General features: G+C 45.4%; 2 protein-coding genes and 1 long non-coding RNA gene across 3 annotated transcripts in view; 2 read left to right on the top strand and 1 right to left on the bottom strand.

Moving 5' to 3' along the window:
- Positions 1–22972, bottom strand: part of LOC115321589 (connectin-like) — a 149559-nt gene that overhangs the window by 56066 nt on the left and 70521 nt on the right. The window lies entirely within an intron of this gene.
- On the top strand, positions 1843–4305 carry LOC121835453. The gene is made up of 3 exons (XR_006077604.1): positions 1843–2192; positions 3758–4155; positions 4220–4305. It is a non-coding gene; the product is annotated as an uncharacterized LOC121835453 (long non-coding RNA).
- Positions 6721–12670, top strand: LOC121835434. The gene is made up of 4 exons (XM_042289638.1): positions 6721–6844; positions 9653–9824; positions 10686–10762; positions 12153–12670. Exons 1-4 carry the CDS (start codon positions 6746–6748, stop codon positions 12420–12422), a joined length of 618 nt encoding a protein of 205 aa, XP_042145572.1. The 5' UTR covers positions 6721–6745; the 3' UTR covers positions 12423–12670.

Here is a 22972-nt window from a genome sequence, read left to right as displayed (position 1 = left end):
TCTAAACCCGTGTGTCCTCAAGATGTTGAGATCCTTAATGAGCGGCTCCAAGAGGACCTTCAACCCAAAATCCGTGACCGTCGAGTATCGGGCAATAATGAGCAGATGTATAGAGCTCAGCTTGGAACGGTGCCGTGGGTGTATGTTCAGGATGCTGAAGTAGACAAGGAGAATTTTGTGTTTACCTACTGCAGATCCCAGTGGATTGTTCAGTTCCAGTTCATCGGTGTAAAGAAGAAGAAAAATGGTGCTTTGCTGGTCTCCAGCAAGTTGTACCTTTTTCTGCTGCTCTCGGATGAAGTTGGCATCGCTGAAATCATTCAACATGCCGTCCTCTCTTTGGCTAGGAGGTTGTTCCACACTTTCGTAGATGTCGTCACAGGTGAGCAGATTTTGGAGTACGTCTTGAATGGGCACATATTGAAAAGATCTTTTTGGAGCCCCGCCTTGCTGCAGTTGAATTTCTCTTGCTTCGGTGTACGGAAGGCTTTTTTTGACAAGGTTTGTTCGCTGGTGTTTGGTTTGGATTCCAGAAAACAGAACATCCACTAGGCCTTCTGTTTGAAGCAGTGTGTTGATGTCAGAGCATGGCAGATCAGCCTTGAGAGTCGCCAGCTTCTTGTTGACCTCCTCTGCAAACTCCTTGAGGGTTGCAGAAAGCAACAGCTTAACCATTCCAAAAATAGTATCTGCTGTACTATAAGGCAGCTTCAGGCCTTCAGTCATCTTGAGATGGAAAAGCAATAATGTCCTTTTCACCTCCAAAAATGGCCGCGTCTCTTTCTCGAGCTTTGCGCTGTCACAAGGCTGTGTAATAGGCTCGGTGCCCTCATCAAAGTTTGTAGCTGAAGCACTGGCACTTGGTGTTGACTGGGCTGCGTCATCCGAGCTGAACTCGGTGTCGAGCATGTTGTGGTTCCGGTAAAGGTGCCTCCTATAGGTCTGGAAGCAGCTGAATACTTTCACGCAGTTGTCCAAACCACAGGTCACTTTGAAATTGTGTGCACTTGCATGGACCTGACCTACGTGATTCACAACTCGTACAAACTTCACATCATAGAAGGGGCAGAGGGGGCAGTATATTACAGGCATGGCAGCTGCTTACACGAAAGAACTTTCAGAGTAAACAACGACAGATGAAATACAGCCCCGCACGCGAACGCAAACCTGGAACGTACACAATACACATGAAGCGGGGCGCGGGGCACACAATATTACCACCAGTTTAAGGCGATTTAGTGCTTGTAGTTAGCGTACGCCTTCTCGAGACAAGACACGCAAGAAAGCCTCTAAAACGATTAATTTGCTTTGATACAGCACTTCGTAGCGCGCTCGGTAAAATGGGAATAAATCAGACAACGGCGCAAGTTAGGCTAGGTAGCGCAAGCTGCCGCCCGTTACAAAGGGTATAGCCATTATTATATATCCATCTAGAAGAGGTCGGCGAGGTGTCCATACCATTTAGTTCAGCGCAGTTTCATCGTCAACATTCATTTCTTTCAATGTTAGTCGTAAAAAAGAAATGTAAATATTGCCAAATGCTAAAAAAAAAAAAAAAAGATTAAGACGCTGCGTTGCTGCGTTCAAACGGCTGCCTATGTAGACCTGTAGACGGCGTCAGCGTCAGCCAATCCGGCGTGAGCGCTGTTGCTAGGGTCTACGTGCGCGTACGCAATTGGCCCTCTCTTTCCACCTAACGTCCCTCAATGTTCGAAAAAGCGAGGACGCCATTGCCACTGCGCCGCGGCAGCCGCGTAGTCCGCGTCATGATCATCGAGAAACTGGAGAACCGCAGGAAGCGAAAAAGGCGGGAACACGGTGGGCGGGAAAGTTGGTATCCGTTGTTGTGTTGTGTTGTCGCCATCGTTGTCGCCGTCGTTGTCGCGTCCTTCGAGAAACTGGAGAACCGCAGGAAGCGAAAAAGGCGGGAACACGGTGGGCGGGAAAGTCGGTATCCGTTGTTGTGTTGTGTTGTCGCCATCGTTGTCGCCGTCGTTGTTGCCACAGCCGAGGAGCGGGCAGCTTTTTCGAGAGGTCCCAACGCCTGTTTAGGAGGAACTATGCGCCTACTCGTTGCGTTCGAAGAACATAATCGAGTAATCGACCTGCAAGAGAAGTGTGCCGAGAGTGAACTGAGGCAAGCAATACGTGAAAAGTTTCCGGATGTTGACATTAACTCTACATTGATTCAGGTAAGTTGGCAATTGCTCTGCTTTTATATTTTAGACATAAAATTAGGATGACTTGTTTTTTTTAAACATCTTGGTATGCGAACGCAGAAGTGTCGGTGTGTTTTCGTGTGCCCCTTGTAACCTTTTGCGTCGAGATGCTGTATTGCGCGTCGGGTCACCCTTTTCGGAGGGTGCGAGTATCACGGGGGAGTGTGAGACGCAAATCAACATATAAAAAAAGATCGCGAAAAATTCAATTTTTCAAAATAGAGTATATCCTCACAAAATATAAATGCTCAATTCGGTCTCTAAATAGAAAAAGTGACAATTTGTAAGCGTTGACGGACCCGACTTGTAGCCTAAACTCTGAAATGTCGACAAAGTTCAAGCGTCTGACCTCCATTTTAGTCTTGTTCGGAAGCTAGTTTCCCGCGCTTATCTTTCCCGAGGGCTGGAAGTTCAAGCGTCTGACCTCCATTTTAGTCTTGTTCGGAAGCTAGTTTCCCGCGCTTATCTTTCCCGAGGGCTGGAAATGCGCTGATTGGGCAAAGCGCGCGCTCCTCCGAGGCGCAGCTCTCTCATTGACCGAGACGCGCGCCCCCTCTCCTGGCTTCCCCGGCGCGGCGTCCCAGCCGCTCCGCGGGCTCCCGCGTCGTCTGCTTTCGCTCGCTTCGCCGTTCGAGACATGTTATATTCGCATTTCTCAGCTTTCTATATCGATAATTTCAGGGTTTTCTTTCTGCCTGCTTCCTAGTGTTTCGTATGTTCCCTGTCTTTGCGTCCTTCGTGTAAATATTTTGATACCTCTTTGTTTAGCTTTCCTTTTTCGCGTATATTTGCTTTCCTGCTTGTTTAGTTCTGCGCGCTTTGAGTTTCGATGGCTGGGGACGCCAGTTTGAAAGTCAACACGCAGAGGCTAAACACTACGAGGAGACGTGCCGCATCGACGAAAGCCTTCGCCGATGCCGCAACTCGCTCTACCGCTGATAGAAGCAACTGGATCAAGTTCGTGTTCGACAACTTCGCCCATGCCATCAATGGATTACATTTTTTATGTCGAGTTGTTCAGGAAGAATTACACAACACCATCACGAAAATTGCTGTTTTTCATTCTCCACACAATTTTCTATGTTCAATGTCAAAACTTCGATTTTCTCATCTTCATGTTTTTTGTCAACATACTTCCCCTTACGGGGATTTTCACGTGACTTTTGTGAAAATATAAACAGCTTTATAATGCATGGCAGACTTTCAGCTATGCATCTACATTAATAAAAGATTTTTTGTTTGACGTTTGAAGCGGCTGCTGCCACTTCAAAAGTCTCGGAGTTGTCAGGGCTGCTCGCGTGTAGATATAGGGGAAGCTAGGGAGCAACCCACCAGCAACCTCGAAATTGCTGGAAACCCCGTCTGAAGCAGCCCACCTTAGGCAAACAATGTCTTGATGACAGCCCACATAACCATTTCCTGCTCATGAAAGAGCTCTTGCACTTTTATTTCTTTAATTTACCTCCGCCCCCCTTCACGACTATGTTTATAACTGGATAGCAATGTTTACTACATCCTCTGTGTACTCTCGCCATCAGGTGTTTGACAAGGACTTCGAAGCCTATGTGGACTACGACTGCGGAGCAGTTCTAGAAGATAAAGGAAAAATCCTGTTGGTTCAAAAGAGAAATCCCCCTGGGATTGAAGCAGAGTAAGCTTATGTTCTTTGATTTTAACAGTGCTGATAAATTACAATGACCAGAGTTTGCAGATGTTCATAGGTCTTTTTCTGTTTCAGACCATCTAGTGTTGTGGTTTCAAACAATGGCACAGAAGGGGTGCAAACTGTGCGGTCGGAGTTGGAGTTTGTCCTTCCAGACTTCCCATTAGACATTGTTCTTTCATTGAAAGCCCAGAAAGACAAGGCCTGCCTGACAAATACACTCAGAAAAAGAATAATCCAATGGATATATCACCTTTTATGCGAGTACAGTCTGTAAGTTAACTCCGAGACATACATCAAGGTTATGGCACTGAGAATTTTATGTGAAACTTTTCAGTTATCCTGGAAGGCTCTACGCTGAGGCAGCACGGCAGCTCATCCTCAAGCATCCCGACCTTCGGGACAGCATTGGTACAGGATATGTAAGTGTTTTTCATGACATGTGAATATCTCTTAGTGCTCAGTAATGATCCTGAACATTCTAGGACTCCTGGCACCGTTCACTTCGTTTTAAAGCGAAGTACGAGCGGCGGAAGCTGCAAGGACTTGGGATTCTTCCCAACAACGGAGCAACGAGCTCCAAGGGTACTACAGCTGTGGCTGATGTTTCCGACCCTCGCCGTTGCTACAGGACACCGGTGGTATGTGGGGGGAGGGTTCTTAAATTTTGTACACCTTGCGACACTGTTAGTGCGAACACAACTTCGGCGGTTTTTCGCATTTTACTTGGAAGGTGTACTGCCTGGTATCAAAATTTACGGCTTGCCATAGAATACCGAGTGTCCGCCCATTCCACACTAAGCGCCCACTCCCAAATTTGTAAAATCTCAAAAATAAGCACGGTACATACGGCTCATCCCCTATTTCTTTGCGATTATCTCCAAAGTTTGAGTGGGTGCTTGCCCGGTATTTTATAGTAGGTTAGTGTTTCTACTGAGCCTACAATACTAAGAATACAATGAAAACAGGTGATGGCTTGTTCGCACTAAGTGTGTAGCGGGACGCACATAATTCTTGTCCATTCTCTGCCCTGTGACATAGGAATCTAAACACAGATGCCTCATACTTATTCATATTCACAATAATTCTGAGCTTCTGTGTGGCATTGCACACATGCAATGAAAATTTTCCATGACACTTTATTTTAAGGTTAAATGGGACCAATTCAAATATTTATTTTCGGCTGGTATAAATCACTCTAGATTGGGATTTTACTAATAGCACATCATTCAGTGGGTCAAAAGAAAAAAAGGTAGAAAGTCAAAAGCCTGACTTCCTGTGAGAAAATTTGAAAACACAGCGGACTATTTCGTACCTTCGTAAGCTTTCTGCCTTTTTCACTGTGCTACATCCGCGGTTACCATAGCGTGTCACCGGGTCCAAACGCATGTCAACCGATACCGGACCTTACTTATTCCCTTCACCACTAAGCTGACATTGCAGTGGAAGCTATGCGCTTGCCCGACCAATCAGCCGCCTCCCTTTCATCACCAGACCTCATTCTCTGTGCGAGAGAGCGTGATCACGTGGCAAGTGTGCCTGGCCCAACGAGCACATAGCTTCCACAACACTGTCAACTTTGGGGTGAATGCGGTGGGGAATGCAACTTTTGTCTGAATTTTTAGCGCTGGGCTAATCTTCTAGGGGGAGAATGGCTCTGTCCAGCTATACAAACGAGATTCCGAGCTAGAGGGGACTCCCCTCTTTTAGTCTTGAACAGTTTGGTAGACTGCACGATTTATGAGTTGAGGAAAGCTAAACAGGAAAAAGTAAGCTTGAAAAGCGTTTTATGACCCCTTTAAGCTGAATGCCCTAGTGCCACCTGTGGCAGCCTTTCCATGCCGTGCTGGAAAGTTTTCTTTTTTTGTGCCTCCCATTTAAGCCTGGACAATTGCTTCCGGCTTATCAATGTTCAGGATATGGCATCCTCACAGGCTTTTTATGCCACCGAAAGGGTCGTAGCTCCTGGCTGCACGGTCAGGCCATAGCAATGCACGACCAAATGTCCAGCTGGTTGTACTACATGTCAGAAAGATGGCCAAACCCGATTATATGCCAGCCGATTCCGGCTTGACAAGAATGCACACGATGCCATGCTAGACTGGCAATGGGGTGTGGCCATCTTTGGACAAAATGTACGACCATTCAATGTTAAGTCGTGCATGGTTATGGCCTGACTGTGCCGTCAGTGGTTATCACCTGTTAGGCGGTATGAACAAAACCCTGTGAAGACATCATTTTTGGCTCATTGATAAGCTGAAAGTGGTTGTCTCATGGGTGCGAGGCACCACCAGAAAGGGGTTCCAGTGAGGCATGGAGAGGCTGCCACAGGCGGTGCAAGCGCATCGTTTGAGAAAGAGTTCATCGACAAGGCGGACATAATTTTTTTGACAGTTTTTAAGTACCCATTGTAAATGGAACCTACTCTGAACAGAGCCGTAGTTCTTAAAAAAAAGGCTCAGTGTTACTTTTGCATCCTATCTACTGTTATCAGCAAACGTAATTTGTAAAATGCTCCTGTTTCAAAGAGGAACAATCAATCATTACCACAGATGAACTAATTTAGAGATACAATAACTTCTTATTTCCAAATGATATGCTAACAAATATTGGCATCTGTTCCAAAATCGTCAGTGGCTGCTCCAAACCAATAATTTGCCTGCAACATAAGGCCAAGTGGAAAGAAAATTCGACGGGGGGTGATGAGCAGATTTATTGAACAAGTTTGTTTGTTGCTTGCAAGTGTGCACAGTTTGGAGCATTGGACGTGTCAGAGGATCGACATAGCGTCGCTGGCCACGTGAACACCATGAAAAGAGAGTTGAAGAAACAGGTCCCCGACAAGGAAATTGTAAACGACGCCATGGGAAGGACATTCCAAGCAAGGAGAGAGCTTGTCAGCTCGGCCGCCTCAATCTCGGACATCTTGGAGGATTATCCGGCCCTTAAGCTCAAACAGCAGGTAATATTTCGCTTAGTGCCATCAAGTCTACTTGCTTTTTAATTAATAACGTACAAAGCATTTAGGGCTGGCTTCTAGGTCTCAAGCATCACGATGGGTTGTAACGGAAACATAACATGGCCATGTTTCTTTACAAAAGTTCCTTTGTCCCTTTGCAGGAATCGAGCCACCAAACTCTCTCCCAGTAGTCTAATGCTCTGCCCTGTGCTGTCCGAGTGCCTAGGAGAAGTGTTCTAGCTATTAAGTGGGTGTTTCTTCCTAAGACAGCAAATAAGGAAAGAGGACACTGGAAATGGAGAGATGATTCTTTTGGGACGACTTTACCGTATTTACTCGAGTAATAGCCGCGCTGTATATGAAGAAGGCCCTTGCATCTACTTTCCCACAGAACGCATGTACAGCTAATCATTACGGTGTACATAAATAACAGGGATTAACAAGATCGAGAACACTATTCTCCAAACAAATGGTATCTTTGCGAAGACATTATCTCTGTCCTGTATACACCTGGAATCATGCTGTCGATCGTGGTGATTGACAATCTGCATGCTTTGCAGAAAAGTGAACCCTCAGGTTTTCTTCATAAATAGTGCAGCTATTACTAGAGTATACACAGTATCCTCCAGAGCAGACATCGTGGAGTTTATTGAGAAAATTGAGGACCTAAAATCCGCTAATCAATGTTTTAAATATTTTGCTTCACCTGGCAGATGTTGCCTCGGTGGTTCCGAGTGAGTTTTGAATCCAGGCAAAGCAGAGAGCTCAAAAGCTATAACACCCAAATGTGACCTCACATACCAGATTCCAGTTAAAATCTGTTGCCTGTTGTCAAAATATGCCATAGTGATCCTTAAAATTTGACATCTAAATTCTGCTTTGCACAGAAAGCTGAGTGACAGAGGAGACATTAGAGTAGGGTGCCCCTTTTCTATGGCCATGCGACCCTTATCAGCTCAGCAACCCGCTTCCGCTGCGAAGGCTGATGTTGCTTCCGAGCTGAACTCTGCCGCTGCCTGTTTTTGTATGTTGTTTCGGTATCTTGTTTGCTCACAGCTTAAATTTGACAAAGAACAGTGCAGGGAAGAATTTTGTGTTCTTAATTTTCACATCTGCTAGGCATGCTTTGTCGACGAGCAAGAAATTTCTAATTAGAATGCACCAGCTGAAACAAATATTTGAATAGTGAACGGATTTTAGGTAATAACAATTGCCAACCATTCTTTGACTCTGGGGGGACCCCAAAATTGTCTGGATCAAGCGGGCAGACATCGGATTTCAGCCAAAATGTCAAATTTCCATGCATTTTTCATTGCATATTAGCCACTTTCCAGTTGCTTGATGTCAAATATAAGCTCTCTTGCAACTTTTGCTTTATATTCACTTTTTCCTTGTTTGTTGATCTGTTTGATCAAGGTGATGCGCTTTGTCGGCGCCTTCGTTGGCACAAACGGGGAAGTTGAAGTTGGCACTATTTGGAGACAATGTTTAGTCCACCAAGCTTGCTTTAATACTGAGCCTATCGGCAAAATACCTTTGCACTCAAGACCACAAAAATGGCAGACGGCCGCTCTTTTCACACTAAAAAAACTTGGACCATGAAGGCCCATTCATTCTTGCGACAGAGTAAGACTGGAAAAATCGGACCGGTTTTTACGCCTCTTGCGAAGTCTTAGGACCAGCTCTGCTGCAGCGTATCCGGTCCTAAGACGTCGTAAGAGGCTTAAAAACCGGTCTGGTCTCTCTCGGTCGTACTCTGTCGCATATATGTTTGCGGCGCTTGAGGAGAACTATAAAAATGGGCAGGGGCTGGTAATGTTGGCAGTAGCGGTACCGGAGAACCAGACTATAACCTGAACCCACCTTGTTTTTTACGTAGGACGTAGTATCGAGGCAATGGTACGCATTAACTCTATGGTGTGAGCTGAATAATTGGACTTGTCCGAAAAATCAGTTGACTACTGTAGTCTACTGATTATTGGCTAACGCTGTCTGCCTAACGTCCATTGCAGTGAATAATGTTATCCCAAAGAAATTTGTTCTTTATTTTCAGTGTCCTTACTTTTAATATTTGCTGTCTTGGAAACTGCAATCTTTATAATACTCTTGTGGCCACCAAAAAGAGAAGTAGCACCAATTGTATGTAATCCCTAGACACAGTAGTTAATGAGCTGCAGGGTCTTATCACAGCACTGTCACGCCTTGGAAAGCCTGGTTAGGAATCTTTGAAACTGCGTAGGAAGGCGGAAAAGGTAACAAAAGGTGAAAAGAGGACCATGCAGAAGATGAAGTAAAAAGCAACATATCGTGCACTAAAAGGACAATTTGCATAAAGTTGAGTGGTGCAGTATGTGTTGTATTTTCATGTCTCATTCTCAAACAAATTTCATCAATATCCTAACTTGCCAAAGATGCCTCTGATCGAAACTGGCCAACCAAAAACAGTACGCATTCTGCGTTAGTCTGGTTTATGTGGCGAATCTTGGTACTTCATACTTGTTTTTATGTATTTGTTTATTTGAAGTATTATCAGCATTTGTTGAAGCACGGGCGAAGCTAAATGTGATCATAAGCATAATGAAATGTGCTTGGAACTAATTACTTTCAGAAAGCTGATAACAATTCCATAGCCTTTAACTGGCACTACCTCTATGGCAAAAGCAAGCACCACGAGTCTTTAATTCACTGACACCTTTGCAATTATGATTCCGTTTCATAATAAAATGGGAATCTTTTTTACTTGCCTCCTGCTTTTCTACAGGGTAGTTTATGATTTATAGGTTGACTAAAGGTAAACTTTTTTTATTTCAGATTTTTTATGAGTTTGAACGGATCACAAGCATCAATCTGAAGCAACGTTTCTTTGAGATGGCCTCCGAAAACCTGACAGCAGTTCTTGAACTAACGGAGAACAAGCCAAAGCCAGATATTTTTTACAAGACTCTTGAACGGATGGATGTTGTTGAGGAATCCGAGAAACAAGGTATACCTGCTTTAGAATTAAGCCTTCATTGACTGTTAGCGGAAGTCCCAATCCAGCTAGCTTTCTTTGGCAACCAAATTGGTGCCGACTCGGTTCGTGTTATAGGTGGGTGCAAACTATGTAAATTTGAGATCTAGGAGTGAGCTGCATGGCATCTGAAATTCCAATTGCCGCTGTACATTAATTTTAAATTGTGAGTGACCGTCTGGTGATCTGTGCCTTTAAAAAAGATTGGTGAATGGCTGTAGTTAAAAGAAAACATAAATTTGCATTACTGATGTGATGCTTATATACAGCCTTCCTATTTTGTTGCATTGCCGGGACACTTGGCACTGAGCATAATTGAATGGATTAGTTTCAAAAAATATTACTAGCATGGGTGATTAATGTGTTCATTAAGTGTGTGCATATGAGGAAACAAAATAGCAGTTTCAGTCGTCCCGCCTCCAGCGTGAACTTCCTAGCTTTGATAACATCTGGGCATTTCATGCACCATGCGCGTTCATGTGTCGCCAAAGCGCGCCAGAAGGCATAGATAGCGTATTGGGGACTGGGCTTTTGAAACTGATACTTTGCCATTCTCACAAGTTCGCAGTAACTTGAGCATCTAAAGTTTTTTTCATGCAACCCACTTCAAGCGGTCCACAAAGATCGGTCTCGGTGTATTACGCTGCAATTTACTACAGTGGCATGACTAGGTGGTGGGTGTTGGTGTGAGAATATCAACGAATGAACTTTCCTCATTCAAAAAGGAAAAAAGAAAGTTCGGGTTGACCACTGATAAATATTAAAAATTTGGGGGATGCAAGTTGGAAGTGTTAGTTGCCTGAAATAGCTAACTTTGCCATTATTATTTTTCAGAACTGAACTGTCTGATCTTCTTCTGTTTGTTTCCACTCCTGCTGAAAGAAACGCACAATTCCTTCATCACATGCGAAGTAAGTTTAGACATTTTCGTCATTTTAGACTATATACAGCATGACTAAAAAAAATTTGTAGGCAACAAGACTGCCATGATTTCGGCTGTCTTGGTGGCTAGCCGGCTAAGTTGGACGCAGTTCAAAACTAAAAATAAGTCCATATATTGATGCCTGTTGGGGGTGCAGTCAGGGGCGGATTTTGAGGGGGGGGGGGGGGGGTCCGAATGTCCTGACTTCCCTCTTGATTTCTGAATGTGTAAAATTTAGGGCGTGAAACAAGGAGAGAGGAAGAGGGTTCCTAAACATATGGTACGCTGACCAACACCTGACCCCCCCCACTCAGGAAATTCCTGCACCTGCCCCTGGGTGCAGTCATTATGAGAGTAAATCCAGCGAGTGCTATTGTCTGCTTGGTGTGCCTATCGGGAGATCGCACCACAAACATCACCCTTGGTTATCTCTATCGCCTGCATCGGTCGGACATTCGGCAGTAAAACATCTTTAGTGAATGTTGAAACTTGGTTGTTACATGTAGGGGCTAATTTTTCAGGCCTATTTTAGATCAAGTCTCACTGGTCTAATGACCTGTCATATATTCTTTTAGCCACTTACAAGAGATGTCAGCTGTCATTTCTGAATAGAACCTCTTGGTTGTTTTCAGTGGTAGCTGCCATTTCATAACAAACAGCTTTTTCTGGGCTCTTCACAAGCTAAATCTCACAGTAAAATTTCTTTTTTTAAGTTCCTAGCGGGTTTGACTAGATTCATGCTTTGTTCAGTTCTTAGTTGAAGGGGGACAATATATGAAGCTTCAGTGAAGTATTTCTACATATAGAGCATAACATCATTTTCAGCAAAAGCAGAAATATTTCACGGGTGCTGGTTGTCTTTGTGGAAGCGGCGATCAGTTAGTACGAAGAGCGTGTGCCAAACGCCAGCCAGCATGTGCAAAATGGAATACATTGGTCTTGACGTTGCTGATCTGCTGGATGCAGCTGCTGCAATGCTTGCCTTCTGAGACCGTCATTCCTTCAAGGATGGGAGCTTTAAGTGCTTCATACAGTGGCCGAAGGCGGATTCTAAAGAATGCCGTAAACTTTGAACGCTACCTCATTCGGAAGGGCGGCAACCAGATGGCACAAACACGTTGCCTTCGGTGACATTTGAGACACTGAACCGAACTTCTACTTGTAAAAGTCAAACTTTAGGGTGCTGTGGCCAGAAGAGGGGTGGCACACCGCCTAGTAGTTGATACTCGGGGTGGGGGGGGGGGGGGGGGGGGGTTGATACTGTCTATATTTTGGGCCAGCCACTGTAGCTGGCAACAAAGAAAATCAGCAAAACAATGGTGAAAACAAGAAAAAACTGACTTTATACAATTTGTCTTTATTTTGAATCTTTGTTTCAGACTTGCCCCGCAGTCTATCCCATCGCAGTGTGCCCCACGACATCAACAGAGCGCTGCAGTGTGCTTTTTGAAAACCAGGCCTATGAGGCAGAGGGCCCTCTGGAAGCTGTAGCACTTTGTTTTTGCCTGGCATGGGTTTTTGACCTTCAGTACTTCGTTAAGTGTCGTCGTACATTTGTTTGTTTCGAAAGACTTGCAGGTCTGAAACACTCAAAGCTGGGCTGCATGGGCACAAGGCTGCTCACTGCCCTGAGTTCAAAAAGAACATAAAACTAAGGTTTTTTCCTTTCTTTTTTTGGGGGCTTTTTTTTTTCACATGTTGCTAAACAAGTTTTTCTGTGCTTGTGTAATGCATTGAAGGAATGCATTTTATTTTTAGTTTCTTCAGCACATCTATTCTTGAAGGTCAAAAACCTATGCCAGGTTTTTTTTATATAAATATAGGGTGACCCTAGTCGCCAGGCTCTAAAATGGACCGTAAAAATCGATTCCTTCACGTAGCAATCAAAACTTTTTCGTCAAGTGTATTTCGCACTTTGTTTTTTTTCTTGTATAATTGCAAAGCGTAGCTCTTTCTATAAAAAATGGAGCCAAGAAACTTGACAGGGTCTACGGCGGGCAACAAGGCAAACGACAAAGTCCAGTAGCGGGGTATGTTTCGCATTGTTTTGTAGATGGCGCTACCTCCTCACCGCAACTGCTTATTGAAATGTTCCTTTGGTTAAAGAAAAATACATGCAAACAATAAAAGCAAAACTTACAAGTAAAAAGATACGTCGGCGCTTTTGCTGCCAACAGATTTCGTCTGCTTTCTTCAGCTGAACGGGTGCACCTTCTGAAGCTGCTCCCGACGCCATCTAGCAATACGAGCGCCAAACACTGTCCGCCATTGGACTTGGTCGTCTGCGTCGCCGCCGGCTGTAGACCCTGTTAAGTTTCTTCACCCTATGTTTTTACAGAGAGAGCTGCACTTCGTAATTTTACAAGAAAAACAACTTGCGAAATGCACCTTTGACGAAAAGTTCAGTGCTATGTGCGGGCATAGATTTTTAGTCGATTTTAGATAGAGCCTGGGGACTTTGGGTCACTCTTTAGCACATATATTCCTCAAAGTAACAAACCCATGCCAGGTTTTTTTTTATATATAAATATGCTAGTCATTTTGCTGCCTCATTTTATAATGGGAGCTTTTTTTTCTTTTTTTTAATAAGGTATTTGATTTTAGTCCTTTTCATTACACAAGGAACAAAACGGACATTGAAATGGTTTTTTTTACCGAGTTTTGCTAGTCATGCTAAACGTTGCAATATGCTAGTCGTGTTAAATCTTGACAAAGGGTTCAGTGCCAAGATGGCAGTATTTCCTTTTGTATACTTGTGATGTGCAATTGTTTTTATTTTCAGTGTTTTGTAGTTATAAAATAAATATATTTCCACAATGAAAGTGAATTTTTGTCTACAGATTCCTGGTCTGGCTTTTTTTCGTAAAAATGGTGATGTTGCCTGTTAAAGCATGCCTGAGAGTTCGAGCATATCCAGTCTTTGCAGGCATCGTTACCATTTAAATTATTGTTGGACATGATGCTTGCTGCTTGTTTGGCAACGCGGCTTGCTTTTTCCAAATAAAGGTGCGAGACTTTTCAGATGCTCTGCAATATTTCCACCTTTTAGCTGTGCATGGGAGTGAAAGGTCTGCAGTATTGACTACCTTTCTGTTCTGAAAAGGCGCTTTGTGCAACTTTTCAGACGAGATACCAAGTTGCACAATCTACCTTTTCTGAATAGGAAGCTGTTCAAAACTGCAAACCTTTCACTCCTGGTCGCAGCTGAAGGGCATCGCTACTAATAAATTCGTCTCTAAAAGTGTCAAAATTCGTCCACAAAGGGACGAAAGTTACTCCCTTATTACTGTAAAATTCGTCTCTAATAGGGTCAAAATTGATCCTCAAAGGGACGAAATTTAGTCCCCCATTACTGTAAAATTGATCCCCAAGGGGACGAAAGTTACTCCCTCATAACTATAAGTGTCATCCCTTTACGTGGCAAAATTAATCCCCAAAGGGACGAATTTTAGTCCCCAATCACAAAAATGTTAGTCCCCAATCATCCCCAAAGGGATCAAAGGTGCTCCTCCAATTATGGACGCGACGGCGCTCAAGGGACCATAATTAATCCCCTAAAGAGATAAGACTTAGTCCCTGATGCCCTGCTGTAGGGATCAAAATCGCTCCTTTTAACGGTTCAAAATTTGGACCTGAAGGGATCAATGGAAAGGGACTAAAAGAAAGGGAGGTACTAAAGCGGGGTTTTGCCGTTTTTGGGGGATCACTCTCAGTGACATCGACTTAGTCCCCAAAAAGGACGAAGTACTACTCCTTTTTTTTTAAGAGTGTAGTACCTGACGCGTTACAAGTAACGCGTTTCCTTGTGAATGGTTACACGACAACATGCTAAAAGAAAATACCAATAAGCAGCGCGCTATATCTTGTACACTCCTCTTTGCCCTCGCAGCATATCCCACGTGTCACCGAAAAGTACGAAAAAGGATTCCGCAGTTGCCAGCCTGCGTTCCCCCGCTCGCCCGCGTTTCCTCCCTCGCCTCCGTCGTTTGATACGACTGGTTCTGTAGATACCGCTCCCGGCATTCCTTTCGGCACAGGGGAAAACGCTGCACGCTTTGCAGAAGGTCTATTGACCCTGGAGGAATTTTGTAGAAAGAGGGCGTGCGGAAAAGGAAAGACCTGCTTTCGAGTAACCGTTATGTTCTAGAAACGGAAACAATTGAGCATCCCGCAATTCCTGCGACAAAATGCTCGAAGATGGCAAATGACTGAGTAACGAAGCGCCGCAACCCGATATCTCCCAAAACTGTCAATGAGATAAAAACAAAACTACCATTTCGTTAGGCGCCATCTTGCGCCCATAAGCTCCGGAAACGTTAAGAACAAACTGACCGCAAACAAAATACGAGGTTTATCTGACAGCGTATCCGTTACGTCTCTTTTCAGCAATTAGGTGGCACACGCCGCGCCACTCCACGGAGATTGCGGCGACGGAAGGGCCATAAAACGCAGCGGTGGCCGACGTTCCTTGTCTTGGAGGCGGCGGAGCGCCGGGCGATGCCCCATCGAGGGGTACGCCCATCACGTCTCCTTTCTCGGAGAGGGTGCGGAAAGAAGTGCAAACGGTTTCTCCGCGCCGGGCAGCGACAAAGTGTCCAGACAGGCGATATGAGCTGAACATTCAATGTGTTTTGGAACGCTCGACAAATACATCGTTGATGTTCCAACTGCGCATTTGGAATTTGGGTCACTGAAGTGTCTGATAAGGCGGTCGCAGCAGTTAAAGTTTTAACGTGCGAGCGGGAGATTCGGAAACATTTGTCGGCTCGCGCACTCTTAGATATATTTACGCACTACATGATGACACTACGAATGTTCGGTTATATTATTATATCCACTGTCGTTTCGCAAGACACGTACACTGCACGGCACGGTTAGCCGAACACGACACACTTTGAAATTTTACTTCGAGAGAGCACTCGGGGCCATCAAAATGTAACACATAGGGTTGCCACCCTGACTGAGCACTTTCCATCGCTAGAGTATAGTTTTGATAACAGTTCTTCCATACTGAGAAACAAAGAGCAAAGAAAACAGTTTTATTCGCACTAGAAGTGTCGTGTATACAATATAATATATAATGCTCAACACATTTGTACGTGTAGACCATTACCTTATGACTCCTCGGTTAAATATTTGGGGTTAATATTTGACCAACATCTCCTTTGGAACCAACAAATCGAATATATTATTAAGAGAATGCGGGTGGTATCGGCTTACTTTTACAAGCTAAAAAGTGTATGTTCTGTAAACTTGCGGAGAACTACTTTCAGATCGCTAGGAGAATCTGTTATACGGTATGGGATTACGATATATGGGAATTGTTCAGAGTACAAAAAACAGGGAATTGATAGAATCATAAAATATAGTGTAAACAATATTTCTTACGGGTCAGTGTTCGATAAACTAGACATTGAAGAAAAAATGCGCGCGTTTAAAGTATTGTCATTTAATCAGTTTCATAAATATGTGATAATAACAAGTAATTATTATAGTAGAACATTTAAACAAGAGGTAAAAATAAAGAAACTTGCGGCGTACAGATAGGTTCAAGATCCCTAAGATACAAACAAACTATGGAAAAAAGTTAAAACGACACTATGTCCCTTCGATGTTCAACTGTTTGCCAGAATCTTTGCTGAACTTGTCATCCTTTCGTGCGGTAAAACGAAATGTAAGAGAATGGTGCCTCACGCTCGCGCAATAATAATTAAATAATTACTTAGTGCGTATTCGTTGCCCAAATGCCTACATTGCTGTTGTTTGTTTGTTTTGTTTCTCCAGTGTTCAATGTGTCACGGTATTTTGTTGGCTGCCTGGTCCCACATACAAGCATCTTTGCTTTCGTGGGCCAGCACGCTTACACCTGTATTTTTTTCAAAGCTAATAAAGATATTACTATTATTATTTAAATTTTCAGGTGTTCATGCTTCAGCTCACATCCCCACATTTTTCTTGAAATAGCCGGTGTCTAAATACAGAACTAAGTTCTCCATCTCCTCAATTACACATATAAACACGAGCGAATGACTAGACATACAATTATATGAAAATGTACCTTTTCATGCCCAAAAACCTTACTTGTAATACCGCAGACCTTCAAAACTTCAAGTGATTTTAGAACACGCAGAATAACAGGCATCTGCCAATTCACCTTTTTTCCTTAACGTGTTTTTTTTTTCTTTTTTTAATGTTGCTCGTGACTAACATTGGACATTTGCAGTACTACTTTAAGCAGAAGAAGAGAGAGGGCAGTTACGATCTGGGAGAAGGCACGGATGCATTTCGAATGTCATACACTAGAAAAGTTGTAACAGGAATTTCAATATTTGCGGCCGTTTTCCTTCTCAAAGTTTCGAAATCAGTCGTGCACACCGCCATATCTTGTGTCCACTGTCGGTTTTAGTTTGAAAGGACGAGCGATCTGTTTTGAATATGCATTGCGACGCTCCACTGCTAAGTGCAACTATAGCTTGCTCCCGCGTCAGAGGGTGGTGTACATTTATTGAGGCGCACGTGTCGCCGAAGAAAATAAATCATTCTTGAGTCATGGCTCCTGGGCGACGCCGGGCATCAAAGGGTTAAACACTTGATATTACTTCTCTGGAGAAAAGCCTGACTAAAAACGGGTGGGGAGCGGCCTATCATGCTCCCGCTTCGTGATACGGCGTTGTGGTCGGCTAATACAGCAACCTCGTTGGTTGAGGAGCGATAATAAGGCGCTCATGGCGCCCTGTGTTTCTTACACTCCTAGTGACTATGGACTCTCACAAGTCCGTGAGTGCATACGGCGAGAAACCGATGGCGGGGAGGACGCCGAGCTACGAGCAGAATTATTAGTGGGGAGACGCAAAGGTATCTCCCCACTAATAATGTGTTCGAACGAGAAACGCAGAACACCGCCTCAGTGTTGGAACGAGAAACGCAGGACACCGGCGTTCGGCGTTTATAAGCCTGCTAAAGGCTCCATTATACTCGGACGTTGAGCGCAGCGAACGAGGCGTAGAGCAGAATGCGAGTGTTTCATTATCCGGCGAGCAGGAACTCCATATCCGCGACCAATCAGTGTCTGTGTGCGGCACGCCACACCGCGTTTGATTACAATCGACGTCAGAGTTAAAGGCGCGTTCACGCATTTGCGTCGAGCGCGTTGCGCCACGTTGCGTCGTGCAGCACAGCGCCTTCCCATTGGCTCGTCGTAAGTGGCGCCATAGCAACAGCTCGACGCAAGCAGTCTTAACGAGGTGTGAGTGGTTGCAGTCGCACTGGAACGCAACTGTGTGGACGAGCCTTTACAGAGCCTTAGTAGTGAGTAGAGACATAGCCTCCTATATACTCACAAGGCCGGTCGGCACAAGAAACGCTACCGAAATGTAAACGGTGGAGTCGCAGACAACGGATGAAAGGAGAGTTACGCGACTGGCGCCCCGCTGCGGCGCAGGCCACAGCGAAGGCTGTGCGCTGACGTCCAGGTTCCCCGAGAAAATGGCTCTTCGATGCTCTGCGCTACCAGATCCTCGCGCTCCACATCTGCGACCGGGCACTTTATGGCTCCGTCGTTGAACGGGTATAGAGGAGGCTATTGTAGAAACAAAGGCTTTGGCTTACGCACTAATCATCCCTCTCGGAGCTCGGCGTTGTGGCGTCTCCGCGCGCTCTCCGTCTCGTCCTCAATCTCAATTTCTTGCCGTATACTATACGCCGCGAGTCATTCGAACCTCCGATGACTGCTTTTCCTCTAGACAAGTGAACCATTAAAAAGAGCCGTTAATACCACGCTGCAATAAGTCCATATTCTCGGCGGCAAATGAGCATCCACCCCTTTTCAGCGTATACCCGTCGAGGCGCATGACCGATCGCCCTTCTCGTCGGTTGAGCCAACTAAACAAGACCAACGATTCGTAATCGGAGTGTATCACTGTGCAGTACTCTGTCACGCACTTCGAGCTTGACAGCACTCTAAATGGGACCGCAGCCGATGCCAGGACCCGATAGGGCCAATGGAGCAGCGCCGAAAAAGCAACGTCATGGCGCGCTCATATCGCCTCTGTGCGTCTGCTATCATGGACTAAACCAGTCACTCACGCTCCATGCACCGTGATCCAACGCTTTTTTTCTGCGCTTTGTTGGTTTAGCTGACGCTATTTGAGATCTTCCCAGAAATCGCGCCTTCTGGTCCTCTAAATTCGTCAAACACAAAGCTGTGCCGAAGTTGACGGAGCTCACCGATTGGCCTATCATGACGATGACTACGCGCTTTTTTCGCCGACGTCCAGGCGGCGCGCTCCGCGAACTTTCGGCTCCAACTTTGTGTTTGACGAGTTTAGGGCCCCTGCGCTCTGCTACTTTGCTGGACTATAGAACGCATTCTGAGCATGCGCTGTAGCTCCGTTGCGCGGGATATCAGACGCTGCGCCCGTATCCACAGTTCAGTGAAACTCACCATTTTTCGTCCGGATGATATGCGATGGAAAGGTCCCACTCTGAGCTTCTGTAACTCACCCACACGAGGATGGGGATTCCAGATCCTAATCGACTCCTCTTTCGAATTCGTTCGATTAAGGCGCACCGCGCTCCAGTCTGCGGAGCCGCGCGGCCGATGCGGCATTTGCGGGTCCAAGGAAGCGCAAGCGCGGGGGTCAAAGTACACACACCCTGCTGCCGTCTTTGGGTCTCCGAGCCTGTCGTTTGTCTCGCTCTGCATTCGATTTGCTCCTCACTCGCTCGGCCCTTGCTATACGCCCAGCCCTGCTGAATGAAGGCGGCGATTTGCGCTCTCTGTTGGCCGATAGACCGGAGCTGTGGCCGCGGCCGGTCGAACACTTTATTGGAAGCGGACGGAGTAAAGCTTGCCTATTTCGGTGACTCTGCGGTATGTCAGGCGACTGGACCACGACCAAACTAACCGAGTGGACGGCAACGGGATTGCATTATTTCCTCTGCGCGTCTGCGTCTGTATCTGTGTGTGTGCGTTTGCTTGTGAGCGTGCATGCTTGCGTGAGTATATGTGTGTGCGTGTGCGTGTATGTTTGTGCGTATGTATGTGGTTGGGTATATTTCTGGCGCTTGTTTGCGGGCATGCGTGTGTGTGTGTACTGAACGTCCGCAATGCCTAAAATTCACGGCAAAGCCCACATTTAAAGCCGGCAATTGTTTGTTTTTTTCGGGTTCATTTCTACGTTTGTGCAGCATGGTGTCTCGAGAAGTATTTTTGAAGCATAAAATGTTTATAAAATTTGAGAAAAAAATGAGGCTACAAGGGCGCCATCCACTTTTGTTAAGCATGCGAAGCGTGAAGGGTAAACCCATTGATTTAATATACAAATATGTGACATGGGCAAGAAATGCTCGATCAAGTAAAACAAAAGAGTTTCCAAAGCAACTGAAGTTTGCAAGCTACCAAGTATGCAAGACGAGAGGAAAAAATTAAAATCCGCACAAGGCTAATCGGTCAAGATATGACCGCTACACGCATAGAACAACGTGGCCGTACGTGCACATAAAAAAATTACATCACCCTCACAAGAACCGCATAAAAGCCCATAAGCGCAGTGATGACTGCCGACGTTCGAACGGAATCGCCGCGATACACCTGGACGAATTGAAGATATAAATCGACCAAACTTGGAAGGTTTTGCCCGGGCTTGATCAATTCATGTTTAATGTACTAACCTATTCGCGACTCCAGCAAAACGGACGCCGCCAAGCGGGAAAACCGGGAACCAGCCAGTCCAGGTCGCTCCGCGCCCCTCCGCGTCTCTGGTGGCTTTCGCGGAGACGTGTTGTCGGCGCGGTGGCGAGCGATGTAATTTGACGAAGGTCCGAATATTTCTTAAGTTTGCCTGAGTGATCATTAGTGTGGTGAAGCCTGAGTAGATTGTTTTCTTCTATTACGTGTTTGAAAGTCCGTTTACTCTACAGCACACGGTCGCGTACTTTCGATTTCTTGGATGGAGAGGAATCACGGAAAAACTTTTTGATTTCTTGTCTGTCTCGAATCACATTCAAAGTGGCGACTGCTTGGTAACTGATGCTGGAGGGAACATCAATGTTGCAGTCAAGTGAATGGGAAGGTTCGATGGCTGCCTTTCCTGAGTTTGGTTGTGTTCGGTTAGCTTCAAGTTTGAGCTACCCACGCCGGTCGGTGCGTTGGCTATTCATCTTGGCTGCTTTTCGCCGAAAAAGCCTCTGTACCACACTGAAGGAGTTGGGCTTATTTCGCAATTACTTGATTCAGGAAAACTTGCTCATTGCAAATGATGAATGAGGGAAATTATGTTTTCAAAAGGTGGGAGACAAGTCTCGCAACGTTAGATGCTGTCACAGCATTTGGACTTATCACGCCTCCAATATTTATATTACGAGGACGTCGAAGCCAGCAGCAATATACGTCTACATTGGTCAGGTTGACCGGTAAAAAAAAAATACTAATTTTCTCCGTTCAATGCAGAGAGGTTCCGCGCGGATCTTCAATGAAGATTCTCTTCAGTTTGTCCTCGTGCTGCTGGCTATAGAACCATTTGGCTAAGTTTAAGTAGTATGTCTCCGTCTGTCAAATATACTTTTATTCAGCAGCTCACCTAATAGCTAGTCAACTAAGCTCATATTTCAACCCGAAGGATATACTAATATCGCTTTAGTAGGACCCCCCCCCCCCCCCCCCATAGTACGTAATATAATACATAACCCGCCCGTCAAAATGACTTCTCGATTGCTACTAAAACCTGAATTGAAATACGAGTATCAGCTGCTCAGTGGGGCGCCGGCGGGTTAACATGGTCCTTGGCTCAAGAAGCGCTTGCTTAATTTTCGTAATTTTCCTGCAGCCTGTGTTGTTGGCCGAGCAGACTGTTTCGTAAACGCGGATACGCACAATAGCTCGATTTCGCGGACAGATAAGTCGCATGGTCGAGGCATGCGAGTTAGCTGAAAAGTTACTCTCTGTGGAACAATTCTGTAGTCATCACCGCTTTCCTTACATGATCAAAACTGATTAGTATATTACCGTCTCTCCGGAGCCCATAGTTTCGGTTTTGAACGAAATCTCCGAAACGAAAGTTTGACACGAAAAGAACAAAAAAACACCGGCAAAACAAAACTATGCTTTGCAAGTTTATCTGCACCAGCTGCACTTAACCGTCTCAGTTCAAATACCTATAAAATTGGGCATTAAGCAAAAGAAAATCTGTTAAATTGAACGCGCCCCCTGTTCAGGTGGCCCGGCCGAGCCGCCGCGACCTGGACTCAGCCGCCATGTTTGTTTGGTGGGGGCGCCCCCTATAGGTCGCTGGAGTCGCGAATACAACCCGTTCATGCCGTTAGTTCAGGGCTCTAAGGAACAAAGAGAGACATTACAAACAAGCAGTAAACTGGACACATCTCGGTGAATATCATCGTTTTCAATTTCGTAATGCCGTTGCTAGCATAATGCGGAGATATGCCCGAAAGGTCACAGAACTACATAGTTCAAGCTAAAACAGACAATATTCCACCTTATTCGCCGCTTAGGCCCAACGTTACCGTGCACACGAGGCTATCACACTGTTCTGTTATTAAGCGCTATAACCACTCAGGGCTCAAGAAAAGCAGAGCGTGTCCCGGGCACCTTTTGATCGCAGTCGATAAGGGTGTAGCCGATAAGAATACAGAAGAAGGAGGTTGATCATATGCTAGTTATGTTTTTCTGGAAATCGATGATGAGCGGTTCCCAACAACGGAGGGGTTCAGGAGAAATCGCTCATTTCACGGACCAAGATGCGACCCTATGGGGAGCTTGGCGATACTTTCCCAGAATCCAGTGACTTCATTCACACCCAGATCTTTAGGCCGCCAAGCGCTTGTCGATCGTGTGGGCAGCGTGTGCCATTGCAAGCTTGCCAGGCGTAGGCAATTGCAAGCATGGCGTCCACACTGATGCCCCATGGGTGCAGGCAGGAGTAGGGTGCGCGTGAGCATAGCTTTGGCTAGCTTGCGATTGCACTGGTTTGCGCGCGCGAGCGGCGACATGGCGGCGCCCAGTTGCCTTGTTCGCAATCGTTTATACACCTTTTCCGTAAGGGCACAGCCATCTTGAATGTCGTCACTTCTGGTATGCGTTAAACCATCGTTTTGATCTCTCCACGCCACTGAAAAGTTTTCACGAAAAATGCGTGATTGTCAAACATTTTTGTTTCGCCCAACCTATATTTTCTCGCATATT

The sequence above is a fragment of the Ixodes scapularis genome, unplaced genomic scaffold, assembly GCF_016920785.2.
Source record: "Ixodes scapularis isolate PalLabHiFi unplaced genomic scaffold, ASM1692078v2 PGA_scaffold0__279_contigs__length_252992795, whole genome shotgun sequence".
Taxonomy (NCBI): Eukaryota; Metazoa; Arthropoda; class Arachnida; order Ixodida; family Ixodidae; genus Ixodes; species Ixodes scapularis.
The sequence above is the reverse complement of the archived record's forward strand: the minus strand, read 5'-3'. Positions and strand labels throughout refer to the sequence as shown.